The sequence below is a fragment of the Erinaceus europaeus genome, chromosome 3 (genome assembly GCF_950295315.1).
Source record: "Erinaceus europaeus chromosome 3, mEriEur2.1, whole genome shotgun sequence".
In the NCBI taxonomy this organism is placed as follows: Eukaryota; Metazoa; Chordata; class Mammalia; order Eulipotyphla; family Erinaceidae; genus Erinaceus; species Erinaceus europaeus.
The window spans coordinates 27731184-27749489 of record NC_080164.1 but is presented as its reverse complement, the minus strand read 5'-3'; the positions used below and the strand labels follow the sequence as shown (position 1 = coordinate 27749489).

The 18306-nt window shown below is 42.4% G+C and overlaps 1 protein-coding gene across 8 annotated transcripts in view; it reads left to right on the top strand.

The window, feature by feature from the left end:
• The window catches only part of MAP4K3 (mitogen-activated protein kinase kinase kinase kinase 3), a 115228-nt gene that overhangs the window by 61164 nt on the left and 35758 nt on the right, over positions 1–18306 (top strand). For 5 of the 8 annotated variants that reach the window (XR_009548902.1, XM_016187220.2, XM_060186921.1 and 2 more), the window contains 5 exons: positions 2938–3016; positions 6733–6791; positions 7976–8038; positions 15217–15275; positions 17797–17829. Coding sequence is in view for 7 of the 8 variants with exons in the window: in XM_016187220.2 (XP_016042706.1) it covers positions 2938–3016; positions 6733–6791; positions 7976–8038; positions 15217–15275; positions 17797–17829 (293 nt within the window). In the remaining variant the exon portion in view is untranslated. The remainder of the gene's footprint in view (positions 1–2937; positions 3017–6732; positions 6792–7975; positions 8039–15216; positions 15276–17796; positions 17830–18306) is intronic. The other 3 variants (XM_060186920.1, XM_007520983.3, XM_007520984.3) reach the window with 3 other exon arrangements.

Here is an 18306-nt window from a genome sequence, read left to right as displayed (position 1 = left end):
GTTTCACAAACTTCCTAATTCAGGTTACAGGCAGCCTTCAGTTTGCAAAGTTGTTCAGAAACTTAAAAGTGACCATGTAAGCAGAGACACTAGAAAGTGATCTTAATAACCAGTGTAGACAGTCACAGTTGTTCCGTATCTGTCAAGCACTGGAAGAGAAGGCTCAAAGGAAGAACGCAGGATGAGGCTCTAGGTCCAGTCCCAGGCACTGGCTTGCATATGCTAGAGGGGGCCACTCTGGTCTCTAACTCTTGCCTGTTTTTCTCTCCCCTTCTCACTTAACAAAATATATATATATAAAAAAGAATTAAAACCATCAAAATATTTGCAGTTCTATTGCTGCCTATTTTAAATGTGGTTAATACTAAGTTAGAAAGTCCTTTTTAAAACCGGCCCCATAGAGGCCTCCTCTTCTCCCTTTCTATCTGAAAAGGCTGACCCAGAGCAGTAAAGCCCCTATGATTGGGGTGGGGGGGAAGTATTCATAGAGGAGCAATATAGAAGCAGTTTGGAATACAAGTAATTCTGAAGTTCTCCATGTAGTAGAGAAAGAAATCCATCTTTCTGGAGGCCAGGTGGTGGGTAGCACACCTGGTTAAGCACATGTATTGCCAACAGCAAGGACCGGGGTTCAGGACCCTGCTCCTCATCTACAGGGAGGACACTTCAGTAGTGGTGAAGTAGGTCTGCAGGTGTCTGTCTTTCTCTCCCTATCTCTATCTTCCCATCCCCTTTCAATTTCTCTCTGTCCTATCTAATAATAAAATAAAATAAAAATTAGAGAAAAAGGCCCCCATGATCAGTAGATTCTTAGTGCTGGCACTGAGCCCCGGAGATACTCCTGGTGGCAATTTAAAAAAGAAAAGAAAAGAAAAGAAATTCATCTTTCTTGTTGAGACGTGTGAATATTATAGTTTGGAGTGGACTTTTTCCCCATCGGTTTCTAAAATGATACTTTTCCCAGGAGGACACAGTCTCTTTATTTGCAAAGGATTTGTGACTATAATAGCTAAGGCTTGTAGTAGACTCTGCCTGACATGCTCTTTCTGCTTTAATTTTCAGGTGGACCTCCTTCCATCCCCTGAGTCCTCTAGCCTTTCTTTCTCTTAAATCTGAAATATACTGTTGTCAGTATACATTCTTTGGGGGGGGTAATGCTATCTTTACAGTTTACCCAAAGCAGTTCAGCTCAGTCCTAAAGAGTATAACACTTGGACAGTCTCTCTTATAATGATTTAATTTCCTAAACTAGATTTCAGTTTTATTTCTGACTTGCTTTAGCTTCCATTTTTTACTTCTTTTTTTAAAAATATTTATTTATTTATTCTCTTTTGTTGCCCTTGTTTTATTGTTGTAGTTATTGATGTCATCGTTATTGGATAGGACAGAGAGAAATGGAGAGAGGAGGGGGAGACAGAGGGGGAGAGAAAGATAGACACCTGCAGACCTGCTTCACCGCCTGTGAAGCGACTCCCCTGCAGGTGGGGAGCCGGGGGCTCGAACCGGGATCCTTACGCCGGTCCTTGTGTTTTGCGCCACCTGCGCTTAACCCGCTGAGCTATAGCCCGACTCCCAGCTTCCATTTTTAAAGAGTGCCCTAGGTCTTGTTTTTCCATTCTGTTTCTGCTGTCATATATTGAAGACCTCAGATTATGAGTTCCCCAGCTATCCTTATGTTCACTTCCAGCTAGTGAGGTTCTATAAATCAGACCTGAGGTCTAAATCATCTTTACAAACTAAGGACAAGACTTCAGCATCTTGTCTCAGGAGTGTTGGTTCTGTTCCTGGGAATGTATAATGGTGTGCCTCTATCACCAACTGAGGAGTGGAGAGCTTGTTTTAGAATGGGAGAAGTTAGCTACTGCTCAAATTCTGACAAATGTTAAAAAGTGAACCAAGGGAGCTGGGCTGTAGCACAGCGGGTTAAGTGCAGGTGGCGCAAAGCGCAAGGACCGGTGTAAGGATCCCAGTTCGAGCCACCAGCTCCCCACCTGCAGGGGTTCGCTTCACAAATGGTGAAGCAGGTCTGCAGGTGTCTATCTTTCTCTCCCCCTCTCTGTCTTCCACTCCTCTCTCATTTTCTGTCTGTCCTTTCCAACAATGACGACATCAATAACAACAATAATAACTACAACAATAAAAAACAAGGGCAACAAAAAGGAAAAATAAATATTTTAAAAATTATTTTAAAAAAAAGTGAGCCAATATCATACCATCATCTTTATGTGTAATTATATGTGTATAAACATCTGTCTAATTGCATTTCCCCAAAAGGTATGGAAATAAGAGAATAAACCTGAGAAGAAAAGACATCTGTGGTGTGACCTTTAGATGGTAGATGTAAACACAATCTTTACTCTCTTAGCTTTCCTTTCCCTTCAGAATTTGATATAAGAGCAGGTCTGAAAGTTCTGGTGCACCTGATTCTTCCTTCCAGATCCACAAAGTGGAACTGGGCTGTCAGTGGTCCATATACAAATCAGCAGACTACACTGCCTCTAGGGTTTCATTTCACAGGCAGGACTCTTGTCACAGAAGTGCTCTCTCTAGTACAAATAGTGATTTATGCTAAGTGACTGATAGAGACATAGTTTGACCTTTGTAATTAGACTTGTCTTCCTGCTTTAAAATATGTATTTACAGACCAGTGAGGTAGCTCACCTGGGAGCAAGCCTGCCCTGTCATACATGTGACTTGGCCTTGAGCCCCAACCCCACTGTACTGGGGGAAGATTCAGTGCAGCAGTCTCCTCCCACACCCCCCAGAATTGATCCAGAGCCATGAAAGAACAGTGATGGGGGAGGGAGGAATACACACACACAGAATTATGTTTTGTTCTGTTTTTACATGAAATGAAGTGTTCCTCATATATGGATGACTTTGTGACTCAAGATTGTGCCTGGGTCAAACACACATGTGGGTCTGGTTCTCTTCCAGCCTCTGGTTGCTGTTCCACACAGAATCCACTCAACAAGCAGAAATGTGAGAGAAGAGAAGACTCGCTCGGAGATAAACTGTGAGTATGCTTCATCCACCACCCACTTCACAGTGAAAACCCAGGTCTCTGGGAGTATTCAGACAGAAGTTCTTTGCTTCCTCTGCTAACCCCGTGTAAAGGTGGAGCAATCTGAGGCAGCAAGAGCTTGGCCTCCTCACTGCTGGGGGTGTCTGCTAGGGAACAAGGGTTCCTGTGCTGATGGCCCTTAGGAGGAGAGGTGGCATCCCCAACTAGACCAGCAGAGGAAGCTGGCTGTAGGGGTACATTCTAGAGGCAGTAGCCCTGGGCTGGGCACTGAGGCTGCTCTGGGGGCCACACCATGAGGGCCAGGAAGGGAGATCTGCATGCAGACAGACTCAGCACCACACAGCATGTGTTTGTTTGTTTGTTTGTTATTTTATTGCCAGGGTTATCTCTGGGACTCAATGCCTGCATGATGAATCCACCCCTTCCATCAGCTTTCTTTTTTCTTTTTGATAGAGACAGAAACAGAAACTGAGGTTAGGAGGCAGGAGGGCAGGGCAAACCTGACCTGTAGCGCTGCTTCACCCCTCGTGAAGCTTCTCCCCTACAGGTGGGAACCAGTTGCTTGAACCCAGGTCCTTGCACATGGTTACTTGTGTGTTCAACCAGGTGTACCACCTCAGAACACAGTGACAGCCTGTATAAGTGGCCTCTCAGGCCCCAATCCTACAGACTGGGATTCACTAGGTCACAGGCCAGCCCAGGAGCTAGCTCCCTTTTAACTGAACTCTCAGCTGATTGTCACAGCTGAGGGAGGCCCGCTGAGGCAGACCAGGCCTGCATGAGGAATCAGTGGTCTGCTCACCTGTGAAAGAGCACCCCAGGCCTCTCTGGAATTATCAGAATGCCTTCCCCTTGGCCTGTCCTCCTTGGAAGACTGGCATCTTGGAATGCCGATTTAGTGCAGCCAGGCTGATAACAGTTTTCTGTGAGTTAAAGATTGACCCCGGGAACCTGAACTCCAGAGTGACCATAGAGAAATCAGTTCACTCAAGGTGGCTGCTGTAAGGAAACTGTTCGTGGTTTGGGGCTCAACTAGTGATCATACTGACAACACGTTGCACACCCTTTAGTTCAGATGCAGCATGTTTTCATCCCCGCAAGCCCAATACATGGACATTTAAACAAACAGCAGAGCTGAATAGTTGGGGGCAAGGGGCCACACCAGTGAAGAGTGATCCCCAAGTCTCTCGGCTTTCGCCCAGTGGTCTTTTTTACTTTTACCCAATTTAGGATTGTGTTTTGTTTGTTTATCTGTGGTTGGTTGGTAGGTTGAGTGTGTGGTGCCAGCCCAGTGGGCACAAACACTGCTCAGTTTCAGAAACCTCCTCCATACACGTGTGTGGTCTCGTCACCAGAAGTCCTCCTGGGACCTGGTGTCTATCCCTGCAACCAAGGCTTTCTTTTCAGCAAGAAGATTTTTAGAACATAGTGATGTAAGGACTCACAGAAAAGGTGCTTCCATCCCCCTTTTAGGAAGCCCCCTATGCCTTCAGTTAACTGTGATAAGCCAAGACTTGGCTTTAAGAAGTGACTCTCGAGCTCTCCTTGTCTGCCGTGGCAGGTCAGTTTCAACCAGCAGACAATAACAGGCCAGTGGGAGCTGTTGGCATTACAACGTCCAACTGCACACAGTCTGGGGTGTTTGACCCACGTTACTGCCTAAGCAGTGGCTGGGGGAGCTTGTCACAGCTTGAGGAGATTGAAGGGTACTTGAGTGCCCCTGGTGTGAGGTGCAAAGAGTCCGTCTCCCAAGGGAGCTCCCCCTTCAAGCTCCCCTCTGGGACTGCCTCCCCAGGAAGCGCAACACCATATACTGAGTGCCCGCTGAGCTAGGACAGTTGATAAGACTCAGCGAGGCTGCCTGTGACTGAGGGCAGGCGTGTTCAGAGGCAGCAAGATGCACAGCACTCATGCAGCTTTACTGTGGGTTTAATTTTGCTATTTGATAACATGTATAGGTGACAATTTATTCACTGGACCTTTATTAAGATGATAAACAAGTATATATCTCAAGATGGGTGGATGGTAGTTCAGTGAGATGATAGAAAGATAGAAAACTGATAAACATAGATTAGATTCCATCTACAGGTACATAGAGAGGAACATTGAGATAGAGATGGAATAGATGATAGACAGGATATGATTGATAAGTTTCAGTAAATATTCTAACAACTGTTCTATTATAAAGTATGCACATAGGGCCAGGTGCTGGCACACCTAGTTGAGCACACACGTTAACAATGCGCAAGGACCTGCGTTCAAGTCCCCAGTCCCCACCTTCAGGGGGACAGCTTTGTGAGTGGTAAAACAGGACTGCAGGTGTCTCTCTGTCTCGCTCCCTCTCTGTCACCCCTCCCCTCTCAATTTCTGGTTGTCTCTATCCAATAAATAAATAAATAAGATAACAAAAAATAGTATATAAAATGAATGCACAACTTATAAAAAATAAAGTATGCTCCCAGTCATGTACAGCAGAGATCTTCTTCACTGAGTGTGTTCTTCAAATTATTGTTTACTTGTGCCTCCCATTGCTATTTATTCAAATCCCATCACTGCCTATAATCGATATTAACTTTCATATGTACACTGCCTAGCTAAAATCAGTGCGCTGCCCACCTGAGCCCTGAGTTAAGCTGGAGTCCATTTTACGCTGGCCCACAGGGACACAGTAGTCCATGCCCTGATCAGGATACACATGCATATGATTCTGCTGATCGGAGTCCACTGTGGAGAAGCCTAGTACTAACAAGCTAATCTTCAACAACCAGACTTCCTGGGCTTTTTCCAGTTAGCAGATTCCTTTTTTTTTTTTTTTTAAATATATATATATATATAATCTATCAGAGCACTGCTCAGCCCTGGCTTATAATGGTACAGGGAATGAACTTGGAACTTTGGAGCCTCAGTCATGAGAATCTATTTGCATAACCATTATGCTATCTACCTCTGCCCATTAGTAGATTCCTTATTTAAATCTTCGATGATAAAATTAAATGTATTTTGTTATTGAAGTAAATTTAAAAGTTAGTACATCATTAAAAAGACAGAAAGAGGGTCAGGTTGTAGTTTAGCCGTATAACACCAGACTAGTGTTTTGAGGGATCCTAGGTTCAATCCCTGGTACCACCTTATACTAGAACTGAGTGGTGTCCTGGTTTCTCTCATTCTTTCATAAACTATAAATAAATCTTTTTTTTTTTAATTTCATCTGACAAAAATTGAGAGGGGGGAGGTAGGAGGATAGAAACCTACAGCACTGCTTCACTGCTTGTAAAGCTTCCTCCCTACAGATGGTAAAAAGGAATTTAAACCCGGTTCCTTGTGCATGGTAACATGTGTGCTCCACCAGGCACATCACTGCTTGGCCCTAAAAAACAATCATTTTAGGGAGTTGGGCGGTAGCGCAGTGGGTTAAGCACACATAACGCAAAGAGTAAGGATCCCAGTTCGAGCCCCCGGCTCCACACCTGCAGGGGAGTCGCTTCACAAGTGGTGAAGCAGGTCTACAGGTGTGTCTTTCTCTCCCCCTCTCTGTCTTCTCCTCTCTCCATTTCTCTCTGTCCTATCCAACAATGATGACGACATCAATAACAACAACAATAATAACTACAACAATAAAACAAGGACAACAAAAGGGAATAAATATTAAAAATAAATAAATAAAACTGCCAAAATCATTTTAAAATATAAAAACTTTTCTTTTTCAGTTGGTCAAGTAAAATTCGACCCACCCCTAAGGAAGGAGACAGAACCTCACCATGAACTTGTAAGTTCTCTAGTTCTAGAATGTTGACCTTGGAAATAAATGTTTGTTTGATCTTTGTAATATTTTGGCACTGACTGAAAAAGATAGTTATTAATATTTTTAAAGGCATTTGGGCTAAGAAAAAGGCAAGTGATTCTGAGTTTCAGAATAAATAAATCTGTGTTGCTGAAATTGAACATTTTCAAAATTTTTAGAGGGAGAACTTTCTAATTTAATCACTCTTTGATTAAATGTTTTCATTGCTGGCCCTTGGATTAGTTCTCATTTTTTGTTTGTCCGCTTTGGAAGAACACTCAGTCTATCTGTGTTTATCAGAATAAGTGCCACGGTTTTAAATTTGAGTAGTGAAAAGTTCATTAGTGTGAGGCCATTTTTTTTTCAATGTCCAGGTAGAGTCCAATCTGTTTAGAGGAGAAGCCAGGCCCCAGTGAATCTTGTCCTGCTGACTCTGAGCTTGCCTTCCTATTCACATTCTGAAGATTCCTCTCTAGATTACGCTCATATACTAGATCTAGTCTTAAATGCAAAATGCTTTGCAGATGTTTATTAATATTCTGTGGAAGAATTTTTAAAATGAGACTTAAAAAACATCATCCTGATGAAATTACTTTACCACAGTTCCAGGTGTGTTTTTTTTGTTTTTGTTTTTTACTTTTGTGTTTAATAATGAGAAGTAACTATTAACAAGAACTAAGGATTGGAATGGGAACTTTGTTCTTAAATGCATTGCTTATTTTAATACACTTGACTGAAAGTAAGGCTTACAAAAGGAAGTTCATGAGCTTTAACTTAAAGGAAGAATCGTGAAAGTTTTGAAATGATGAGAGTGTAGTACTTAAGCCTGACCTTGATCTATAGGGTGGGAAAGATTAGGTAGAAAAAGTAGTCTTGATGTTTAAAAATGCTAATTGTATTTTGTTAATGCAGCCTGAATTTATTTTCTGTTTCTCTGTTTTAAGTTGCCATTGCATGTATTTAAATTTTTTACTAATTTAGTAACTGCATTGTAGAGCAAAGTTGTGGCAATGTTGCCTTTTAGCAGCTCCTTAATATGATTTGACTGTGCCTTTGCCTTAGTCAAATTATGTTAGTAGGACCCTGCCCTAGTGCAAGTTTCCCTCTGTGAATGTGTGGCTTTCAGTCTGAGTGTAAGTAACTTGGGTTTCTTGGTCTCTGCTAAACAGCCCGACAGTGATGGTTTTTTGGACAGTTCAGAAGAAATATACTACACTGCAAGATCTAACCTGGTATTTCTCATCTTCTGATTTTCTTTGTCTCAGCATTGTTTTGGTCTTAGTTATTTTTTGGTTAGTGATTTTTTTTTTAAATCAAACATTTAATCCAGTTTTAATGGACCAATTTAAAGAGTTTTATAAGTCCCTGTCATGTAACAAGCTTACATAGAGGATTGTAAGAGTTCTTACCTAGCAAGCTGAATACACATTTATTTAGTTCAACATGTTATTATGTAATGAAAGGTTTTCTTTTTATGAAAAGAATTTGACTGTCACACTCATAATTTTTTTTTAAATTTCATTTACCTATTAAAATGCCCAATATTAATAACATTTGTTTTAATAAACTAGAACCATTCATATATGTAATCATGGATTTATAAGTCTAATCTCTATATATTACATATAATATATATGTGTGTATATATATATATATATATATATATATATATATATATATATACATATACATATACATATCTTTAAGAAATTGAGTTGTCCCTAATTACCAATGAAACCAGTCTCACTAAAATTTGAAATTTGTAGTGTGGTGTCATGCCCAGTTTCCTCAGGCCAAACTCCAGACTTTAAAACCTCCCTGCTGCTGTAAATCATTATGACTGTCTTGCCTCTAGGTGGGTATGGAGTGAGCCTGGGAGACAGGAGGGCAGGTGCTGTGCAGAGTTACTATCAGCTCTGAGGTGTTCTCTGCTGTGGAGTTGCCAGAAGGGCTGCCATCTTCACCTTCCCAGTTCTACTTTTCTGCACTTTCCATGAAATTTCCTTCCTTTCCCCTCACCTCTCTGCTATAATGTCCTGGCTCTTTCAGTTGTTACGGCTTTAATGATTCCGTATGTTCACTCTTGGACCCTGTAAGGTTTGGAGGGCAAAAGGTGTTAAAATGTTCTTTCCTGGGGCAGTAGCTGTGTTGGTGGGCAGAAGTGTTTACACGCACGTGTGAGCTCTGAGCATGAACACCATAGCTAGCAGGTGCCAGCTTTTTAAATTTTTTTATTATCTTTATTTGATAGAGACAGCCAGAAATCAAGAAGGAAGGGGATGATAGAGAGGGAGAAAGGCAGAGAGACACCTGCAGCCCTGCTTCACCACTTGCAAAGCTTTTCCCCTGCAAGTGGGGACCAGGGGCTCGAGCCCAGGTCCTTGTGCACTGTAATGTGTGCGCTCAGCCAGGTGTGCCACCATCTCGCCCCAGATGCCAGCTTTTTGTCAGGTGGTGCTTGTTGAGAGCCTGGCATCACTTCTTAGGTCCTGTGGGATTGAGGGTCAGGGAAGCTTTGGGATGAGTGTGGCTGATTAGTCAGAGAGGGGATAAGGTTGAGTTACAGAGTCTCTGGCACTTGCTGTCAGGTGGGCATCACTGGCACATACCACAGTGTTTAAGAGATGGCAGATAAAGAGCTGAAATTCTGAAATGTTCACAGGGCTGTTGGAATTCTGGGAGCAGCTCAGAAAAGGAGGGTGGAGTCATCAGAGAAGTGGCAGGTGTAACCAGCTTGATCTGAAGACAGGAAACTTACAGGAAGGATGCCTGATGGTTAAAGGTAGACTCAGCGCTGGAGGCAGGGAAGACGCAGTTAAGGAGCCAGGAAGTCGGTCGCAAAGAAAGAGAGGTGCCTCCCAGGGCAGAGAGGCCTCAGCACCTGAGTATTGAAAATTAGTCATCCCAGGGAGCAAGTGAAGTGGACAAAATACAGCTAGTGATGCTAATGATACAGCAGGCTGAAAACACCTTCAGGATTAGGCAGGTAGAGGCTAGAATGAAAACAGAAGACCACCGAGTCAGAAGTTCAGGCTAGCTGTTGTTTCAGAAAAGACGATTGCAAATATGCTTCTCTGTGCTCGGTGTAAAACTAGCCTGGCAGCCTTGGATTAGCTATCAGGAAATAGCTGATCGCTGTTGCCTGGAACTTCCTCACCCCCGTCATTCAGTGTGATGACGGAAGGGTGGACAGTGGACAGGCGATCTTTGATAGCAGGGCTCTAGGACAGTTAACAGAGAAGGGACAGCAGGGTTCTGACAGAAGGGTGAGTGAAACATTTGTCATACCCAGCCATTTGTAAAATCTACCTGAAAACTTTGCCCCTGTGACAGACAATAGGAGCTGCACCTCGTAGCACTCTTCACACACTGTTATGTTAAGTTACTCTCCTTGTTTTACATGCAAGAGAATGGAGGTGCAAGGAAGCTGCAGCTGGCCAGGGTGTGCCACAGAGAGTAGCAGAGCTGGGCTTCCATCCAGGCAGCCCTAGGCCCCACCACCCAGCCTGAGCCTCAGTCCTGAGCTGCCGCTACCCAACAGCCTCAGTGTTTTCACTGACTGGCACTGGGGGCATCTACTCATGCGCGCTCTCTCCTCAGCAGCTGTTTTGCAGGGTTTTTATTGTAGTGAAATATGTGCTTGGCATAAAGTTTACATTATGAGTGTCTTCAGTGAGCACCCTGTGTATATGCAGTCATTTTTCTCCATTTACCCATTTGTGGACACTTAAGCCGTTTCCAAATCTTGGCTATTGCAATGCTACCATGAACAGAAGGGTTGGTCATCTGGTCTCTCATCAGTCGGGAAAGTTCTGCACTTATTGAGCTTTCATCTCTGGTTGCCTGTCTCAAAATCAGGTACAGCCAGGAAGTCTGGGAGTCGTCTTAGCAGGCAGTGGCACCCCACTAGAAGCCCTCACTCCTCTCACACCCGGAAGACGCATGTTCCGCCACTGAGACCTTACTGCCTGAAAATACCACGACACTGGTCGTGTCTGGGCATTGACGTGCTCAATGTACTCATTTTGTGGTTTTGTAAGGGCATTTAGAATCATACACCTTAATTTTTATTTTACAGCAGATAGTCATAACCTTTATTTTACAGCAGATAGTCATAACACCAGAAGAACAGAACTTGACTTTAAAGTTCTTTTTTTTTTTAATTTTTTTATTTAAGAAAGGATTAATTAACAAAACCATAGGGTAGGAGGGGTACAACTCCACACAATTCCCACTGCCCAATCTCCATATCCCACCCCCTCCCCTGATAGCTTTCCCATTCTCTATCCCTCTGGGAGCATGGACCCAGGGTCATTGAGGGTTGCAGAAGGTAGAAGGTCTGGCTTCTGTAATTGCTTCCCCGCTGAACATGGGCGTTGACTGGTCAGTCCATACTCCCAGTCTGCCTCTCTCTTTCCCTAGTAGGGTGGGGCTCTGGGGAAGCTGAGTTCCAGGACACATTGGTGGGGTATGTTTAAAGTTCTTTTTAAAAATTACTTTATTGAGAGAGTGAGAAAAACAGTGAATGCCAGCTTTGCTCATCTTAACTCTGTTGACTCTGTTTTGGAGTTTGTCTGAGCCCACATTTCTTTTTTATTTTTATTTTTATTTATTTATTCCCTTTTTTGCTCTTGTTTTGTTATTGATGGCATTATTGTTAGATAGGATAGAGAGAAATGGAGAGAGGAAGGGAAGACAGAGAGACGGAGAGAAAGATAGACACCTGTAGACCTGCTTCACCACCTGTGAAGCGACGCCCCTGCAGGTGGGGAGCCGGGGGCTCAAACCGGGATCCTTATGACGGTCCTTGTGCTTTGCGCCACCTGCACTTAACCCCCCTGCGCTACCGCCTGACTCCTAAGCCCACATTTCTTTTTGAGTGGATCTAAGGGCAGTTTCTAAGAAGAACTGGCTTTTGACTGGCACATGATAGGATCCTCCCTGGGCTTTCAGGCCTGACCAACAGCTGGAATATGCATCCAGGCCGGCTGTCACACCCCTGGGTTTGACTCTGGCTTCTGCTGTTGAGAAATTGGCTTGAAGGCAGGGATAGATAGGATAATGGTTATGCCTGAGGCTCCATAGTCCCAGGTTCAGACACACACACACACACACACACACACACACACACACACACACACACACACACACACACACACACACACACACACCATAAGCCAGAGCTGAAAGGGTTTGACTCTGGCTTCTGCTGTTGAGAAATTGGCTTGAGGGCAGGGGTAAATAGGATAATGGTTATGTCAGAGGCTCCATAGTCCCAGGTTCAGACACAGACACACACACACACACACACACACCACAAGCCAGAGCTGAATAGTGCTCTGGTTAAAAAAAAAAAAAAAAAAAAAGCCTATATTGAGAAAGTGGCTTGGTCAAGAGCTGTTACTTTTCTGACTGTTCGTGAAATATAATATGAAAGTTTTCTTCCAGGGACCCAGGATTCAGTTTCCTTCTGACTCTGTAAATTATTGGTGGAAGACATCTCCTACCATCCTGTTTATCCACCCCCCTTCTCTTTCCCCTTTTTTCTCTCCCTCAATGAGAAATGCTTATTTCTCTTCTCACTGACTCATTATTTTCCCATCAACAACAATAAGATTTTCGTGATGATACACCCCTTCCTATGATCCCACCTCATGTCCCCCAGCCTTTCTTGGCACCATATTTGTTGAGGGGCTTTGTCCTCCCTGTTACAACAGCCTTTGGACTTGAGGCCACGGCCATAGGAGGGCATTTTCTGGGCTCAAGAGGCCATGTGTGTTTCTGTTGAGCATGCTGGCTGACCACTCCTAGGCTTCGCATGTTTTCACCGTATGTCCTTTGTTGGCTTTTTTACATAAACATTATAATTTATAAGTAAGTTAATGCTTGGCTTATGCTATTAATAAATTGTAATACCTATCCTACTGTGCTCAAAGGCCCTATGACACCAACATATAGTGTTACCAAGCATGATTTTGGTGGCATTCATCTGCTACAGAATGGCTTTTAAGTCCTTTTTGGAAAGTGCTCGAGGCCTTTATTATGACATAAGGTCAAACCAATGCTCAGGTTCAATTTTTCTTCCCTTTTTACTTCATTTCATTTTTCTTGTCTGAATTCATGCCAAGTAAAAAGTGATTGAAATGAGATTAGATTCTTACTTGAAGGACTTAGTCTTAGCCTGAGGACATGCCTGGCACTTTGTTTTTGTCCCCTGGTTGCTAAAGCATATGCTGGTTTCAGGAGAAGGAACTCATGAAGGTGAGCCCTCTCAGTGTCAATATTCTTGGCAGGGCCTGGCACCTGGAGCATTGAATCATCAGACTGGCCTCTGCCTGCGACTTTCCCCTGCCCCAGATGCTTCTCTGTACATGAACCTGTGTTCCATGCCAACTGAACTGTGATGTCAATATTTTAGATTCATTCCTTACTTCCTTAGTACACTGCTGATCAATATTGGTCTTCATAATCACGGTCAGCATGGTGATGGTCATGTATGGACCGAAGTGGATGTTCTCAAGACACATGTTGTGAGGTGTCCATGGCCACTGCACACACAGCAGCTTCTGGAAGCTGTCCTTGGAGTGGTGGCGCAGGGCTTGTATTGGCTAAAGACACTGCTAGTCCCATTGACTGCAGGTGAAGACAAGCTGGAGTGAGAAGTGTATTCACTTCAACTAATAGTTCTCTTGCCTGGAATCCAGACTTCAAAGGCCCCTCCCATATGATCCTGACCACTAAATTGTGTCACAGCCATGTTTGACAGTCTTAGGATAATGCCAGTCTTGGCCAGTTCATGTCTTCATGCCAATTAAAGCGGACAAGTGCCCCTTTTCATTAGAATTTCATGTGACACCAGGGTGATCATCAGTCTTTTTTGGCTATGATGGATTGTTTTTCCTGTCACTGGGAAGGACGTTTATGGCAGAACAGAAATACTGAAGAAAACTAAAATTGAGCCTTGTCTTCACTAGGAATTTGATTTTGATTTGCATCAGCTGTTTTTTGCCATGCCTGAGAATAATCACTTAAGTATAATATATTGCTTAGAGTCTGTTTTCCGTTCTATTCTATACCTAACACGTCTTGTAATCTGTCACTATCTTTGTGAAGCATTTCAATGAGGTGAAGTACTAGTGATCTATTCACAGGAAAAGAAAGGGCTTTTGGACAAGCAGTTACTTAGGACGTGGCACTGCAGGGAAGGACTGCATGGAAGAAGGATGGGTTTAGCCCTGTTCTTTGAGGACCTCACAACCTGGCTGTGCTTCTACAGACTTGTAAATTAGCCCATTAAACACAGCTGCCCTGAAGGAGATCAGCAGGTTAGATGACTGAGGTTGTGCTATCTTCCTGGACAATGTGGGGAGGTGACCGACTCCTGGGAGCGTGAAGTCCTGACGTGCCTGTGACAGTGTCCTACAAATTAGCAAGTCCTTTTACCACATCATGTCCTAAGGGAAATAAATTCATCAAAAATGTTAACTATTACCTCTCTTTCTTTCTCTCTCTCTCTCTCTTTCTCTCTTTCTCTCTCTCTCTCTCTCTCTCTCTCTCTCTCTCACACACACACACACACACAGACACACCCTTTCTTGTTTAAAAAAAAAAATGCTTTGCAATGCAGAGGCTGAAAATGGGGAGAAAGGGTAACTTCTTTCCCAAGGCTATTGAAATCCCTTTTCCCCACTCAGGAAGGAATTTGAGCTGAGCACATAGATTGTCTGTCCCTTCAAATTTCAATGCTTAATTTTCTAACAACCTGTAGCATTCAGTGGAAATGATTGAATAAATGAGGAGCCACCTTAATAAGATTTATGTGAGGTCTTGTCATTCTAAAGAACAATTTACTAGATGTCCTTAAATACAATTTACAGCTTTGTCAAAATTCACACACATACATATTTATTTACTTTAAAAAGAGCACCCTGTCTTATATTCCTAAAAAAACAAACCAAACGATTGTTGTTGCCTGCATAAAGCAGTAGTGGAAATACTTGAATGTGCATGTATGCTTCATTATTGCCAACTTCGTTTACTAAGTCTTAACCAAGAAAACCATTTCTTATTCTCATCTGTAATCATTTTGGCTTCATTATACTTTCATATAAGTTAGTAAGAGTAAATAGCTTATATGAATTTTTTTCCTTTTAAAAACTGATCTTACAGATTTTAATTCCATTGACCACAAATTAAACTTGCATTTATTGTTCAAATAAGTTCCCAGAAAAATCCCACACTTATACTTCTGAAATATCTTGTTACAAGTCCCACCATGCCTTTACTTTTTTTAAAGAACATACAGCAATACAGATTTATTTGCAGACTGGGGGGGGGGTTCAAATTTAAAAAACAATTTGTGTTAGTATATATGTACTCTTTTACTAAATACTGTGTCTTGTGCTGTTAGGATCTACAACTTGAATATGGACAAGGACACCAAAGTAGTTACTTTTTAGGTGCAAACAAGTAAGTAAAACTTAATATGTTGCTTTAAGCTATTATACTTTAGTATTTACAGGAGTTGTATGTAAGATCTACCACTGGTAACCACCTTTCACAGTGTCTACTAACATTTTTCGTCACAGCCACCTTGCTAGTCATTTAGTTAATAATTATCTTGATAAAAATTATCCATTTTCATTTTTCATGTCAAGACACTTGGCAGACCTTATAAGAGAAAAGTAAATATCAATACATTCCAACTGAAAAGTGTATTTTAGCAGTGTATATTTTTCATGGGTAAAGTTACTTTATTTTTTCCCTTAAAAAAGCACAAGTGCACCTAAGGACTGACTGGATAGCTAACTCAGAGGACACCTGCTTTGTCTGCACTGACCCAGGTTCAGTCCCAGCCTGGCTACTCCCACCACCCCCCACCCTCACTCCCCTACACTGGAGGAAGCCTCGTGTTGTGGTCTCTCTCTGTCTCTCTCTCTCTCTCTGTCTCTCTCTCTCTCCCTCTCTCCATCCCTATCCCTACCCCTACCCCTATCCCTACCCCTATCCCTATCTGAAAAGGTTGGCCCAGTGCAGTGAAGCCCTGTGACAACAAAAAGCAATGAGCAAAAGCGTTGCTTTAGTTCATCTGCCAGTGTTGTGTTGGCCTTTGAAAACTGCTAGACGTCGTCACAACTTAGAAACCCTTATCTTAACTGCTAGCCTTTTGTAAAGTTGGCAATATTTTAAATGTGTCTGGAGTCTCTAATAGTTATCAAGCTCTGTGGGAAATAAATGCAGTAGCTCTTTAGGGCTGCTGTACACCAGGAAGGGTGTGGGGTGAGGGGAGATGGGGACTTAGGAGCTGTGGCAGTTTAAGTAGCACCTGGGTCCAAGTTAGCAAGATACAGGACAGAACCCTACTCTCCCCCTGGATTCTCATTGGCTGAGCCTGTGGGTAAACTATCATTATAGCTAACTTATAAAGTCATATTATTTAAATTGTTCAACTCTCCCAGCAGTGTAGATACTGTTTAAGTGATTAGTACAACTACAAAATTTCAAAGTCTGGTTCCAATTACATTTGAGTTGAGGCATACACATACCCCCTATTTTTAGTTAAACACTCAAGAAATACTGATTTAAAAGCTCAGATTTCAAGTTGATAGAAAGTCTTATCTCCCTCCAGCTTTGTAAAGGAGATATGCAGCACCAAGTTGAGCGCACATGTTACCATATACAAGGACCCGGGTTCAAGCACTTGGTCCCCACCTGCAGGCGAGATATTTCATGAGCAGTGAAGTAATGCTCTCAAGTGTCTCTCTCCCCTCTGCTATATATCCCCTTCCCTCTTTCTCTCTGTCTCCATCAAATAAATAAAGGAGGAGACATCTACACTTTTACTTAAATATATATCCACAGAGAAATACATTTTTACTTAAGTATGCTGTCTTAGCACAGAGAAGAGGTTTTGAATGACAGCCTATAGGAATGCACTGATTATAACTAAGCTGAATTTTAATTAAATACTAGAAGGACTTTTTAAATTAACCTTATTTGTATTTCCTAATAGGGAAAAATAAAATGTAAAATTTCTCTAGTGGTGGAAGAATGAAATTTTACTTAAAAAGTATCTACTTGTATTTATAATTTGTCCTGGTTTGTTGATGGACAACAAAGGGAAGTTTTTCTTCTACTGAATAAAGTATTTGTATGCTGTTAGGTCAAAATATACGGTCACTTGTTTTAATGATGTGGTAAGCAGATGTTGGTATATTTTAAGGCAGGGTCACATGTTAAAAAAAATTATTTTTGACCCTTTTTTTTGAGAGTTTTGCAAAGAAACCAAAAGCCAATTATATCCCTGTTTTCTTATAACATTGTAAATCAATATTAAATTACTCATAAAAATAAAATTTTAAACTACATTTTCACCCCCTAAAATCTGTGGAAAAATAGCCACATTAACAGAGCCAGGTGGTAGAACACCTGGTTAACTACACACACCACAATACGCAAGAACCCAGGTTCAAACCCTTGGTCCACACCTGCAGGGGGAAAGCTTCATGAGTGACGAAATAGGACTGCAGGTATCTCTCTATCTCCCTTTCTATCTTCCCCTCCCCTTTCAGTGTCTCTCTGTCTCTAATAATATATAAATAAATAAATATAAAAGATAGCCATTAAATGAATTTTCCATTTAAACATACTGAATCCCTTTGTCATTAAGTGAATCACTGTTATGCTGGATGGTACAACTGTACTTAATGAACCAGTATGCATTATCAGTCACCTATCACAAGCAAAACAAGGATAGACTTGACTTCCACTTCTATGGCTGGGCTCCTCCTCTCTAGCCTTGGTTGTTTAAAAAAAGAAAGAAAGAAAATAAACCAAAAGCCTCTGGCAGGTCACTGGTACTTTTCCAGACCCCTGATTCCCTATATGTGAGCTCTGTTAGCTGTTTCATAGAGTCTGTTTACTCTGGCCAGGAAAGACGTTAATAATTTGCCCCACCTTCATTTTTTGATGAATCGGATCCCCGCTTAAGGAACTGTATTCTGTATAACGAGTCCCTGGCAAGGTAGGTTGGCCATTATGGCACTCTGCGGCTGTGTTCCGTGTCCATCACACACATGTGAGCTGAGCATGGGTGTAGCACTTCTCCCGCTGTCTGACATGTCGGCTTCATTCTCGTGACCAGGCACTGTCTCAGACTTCAGAGGTGTCCCGCCTCCACAGTGAGCAGGCATGCAGATCCCACCGGCGGATTCCCCCGGTCTAGACCACCCAAAGCATTGCAACTGTTGGGTTCTTCACTCAAAAGAATCATGTGTTACCTTTGCTGGGTCTTTCCTCTTCTCCTTCTCCTTCTTCTCTTCCCCTCCTCTCCCTCCTCCTCCACTTTCTCCCTCTCTTCCTCTCTTCATCTTCTTGTGAATTCTGCTATTTTCTTTGCCACCTGCATTGTTTTTAAAAGGAAATTAATTGATTTCTTACTTTGTAAGTTAGTTTCCTGAATAGTAATGGAGAGAGTACGTCAGCTTACACAAGCAAATGC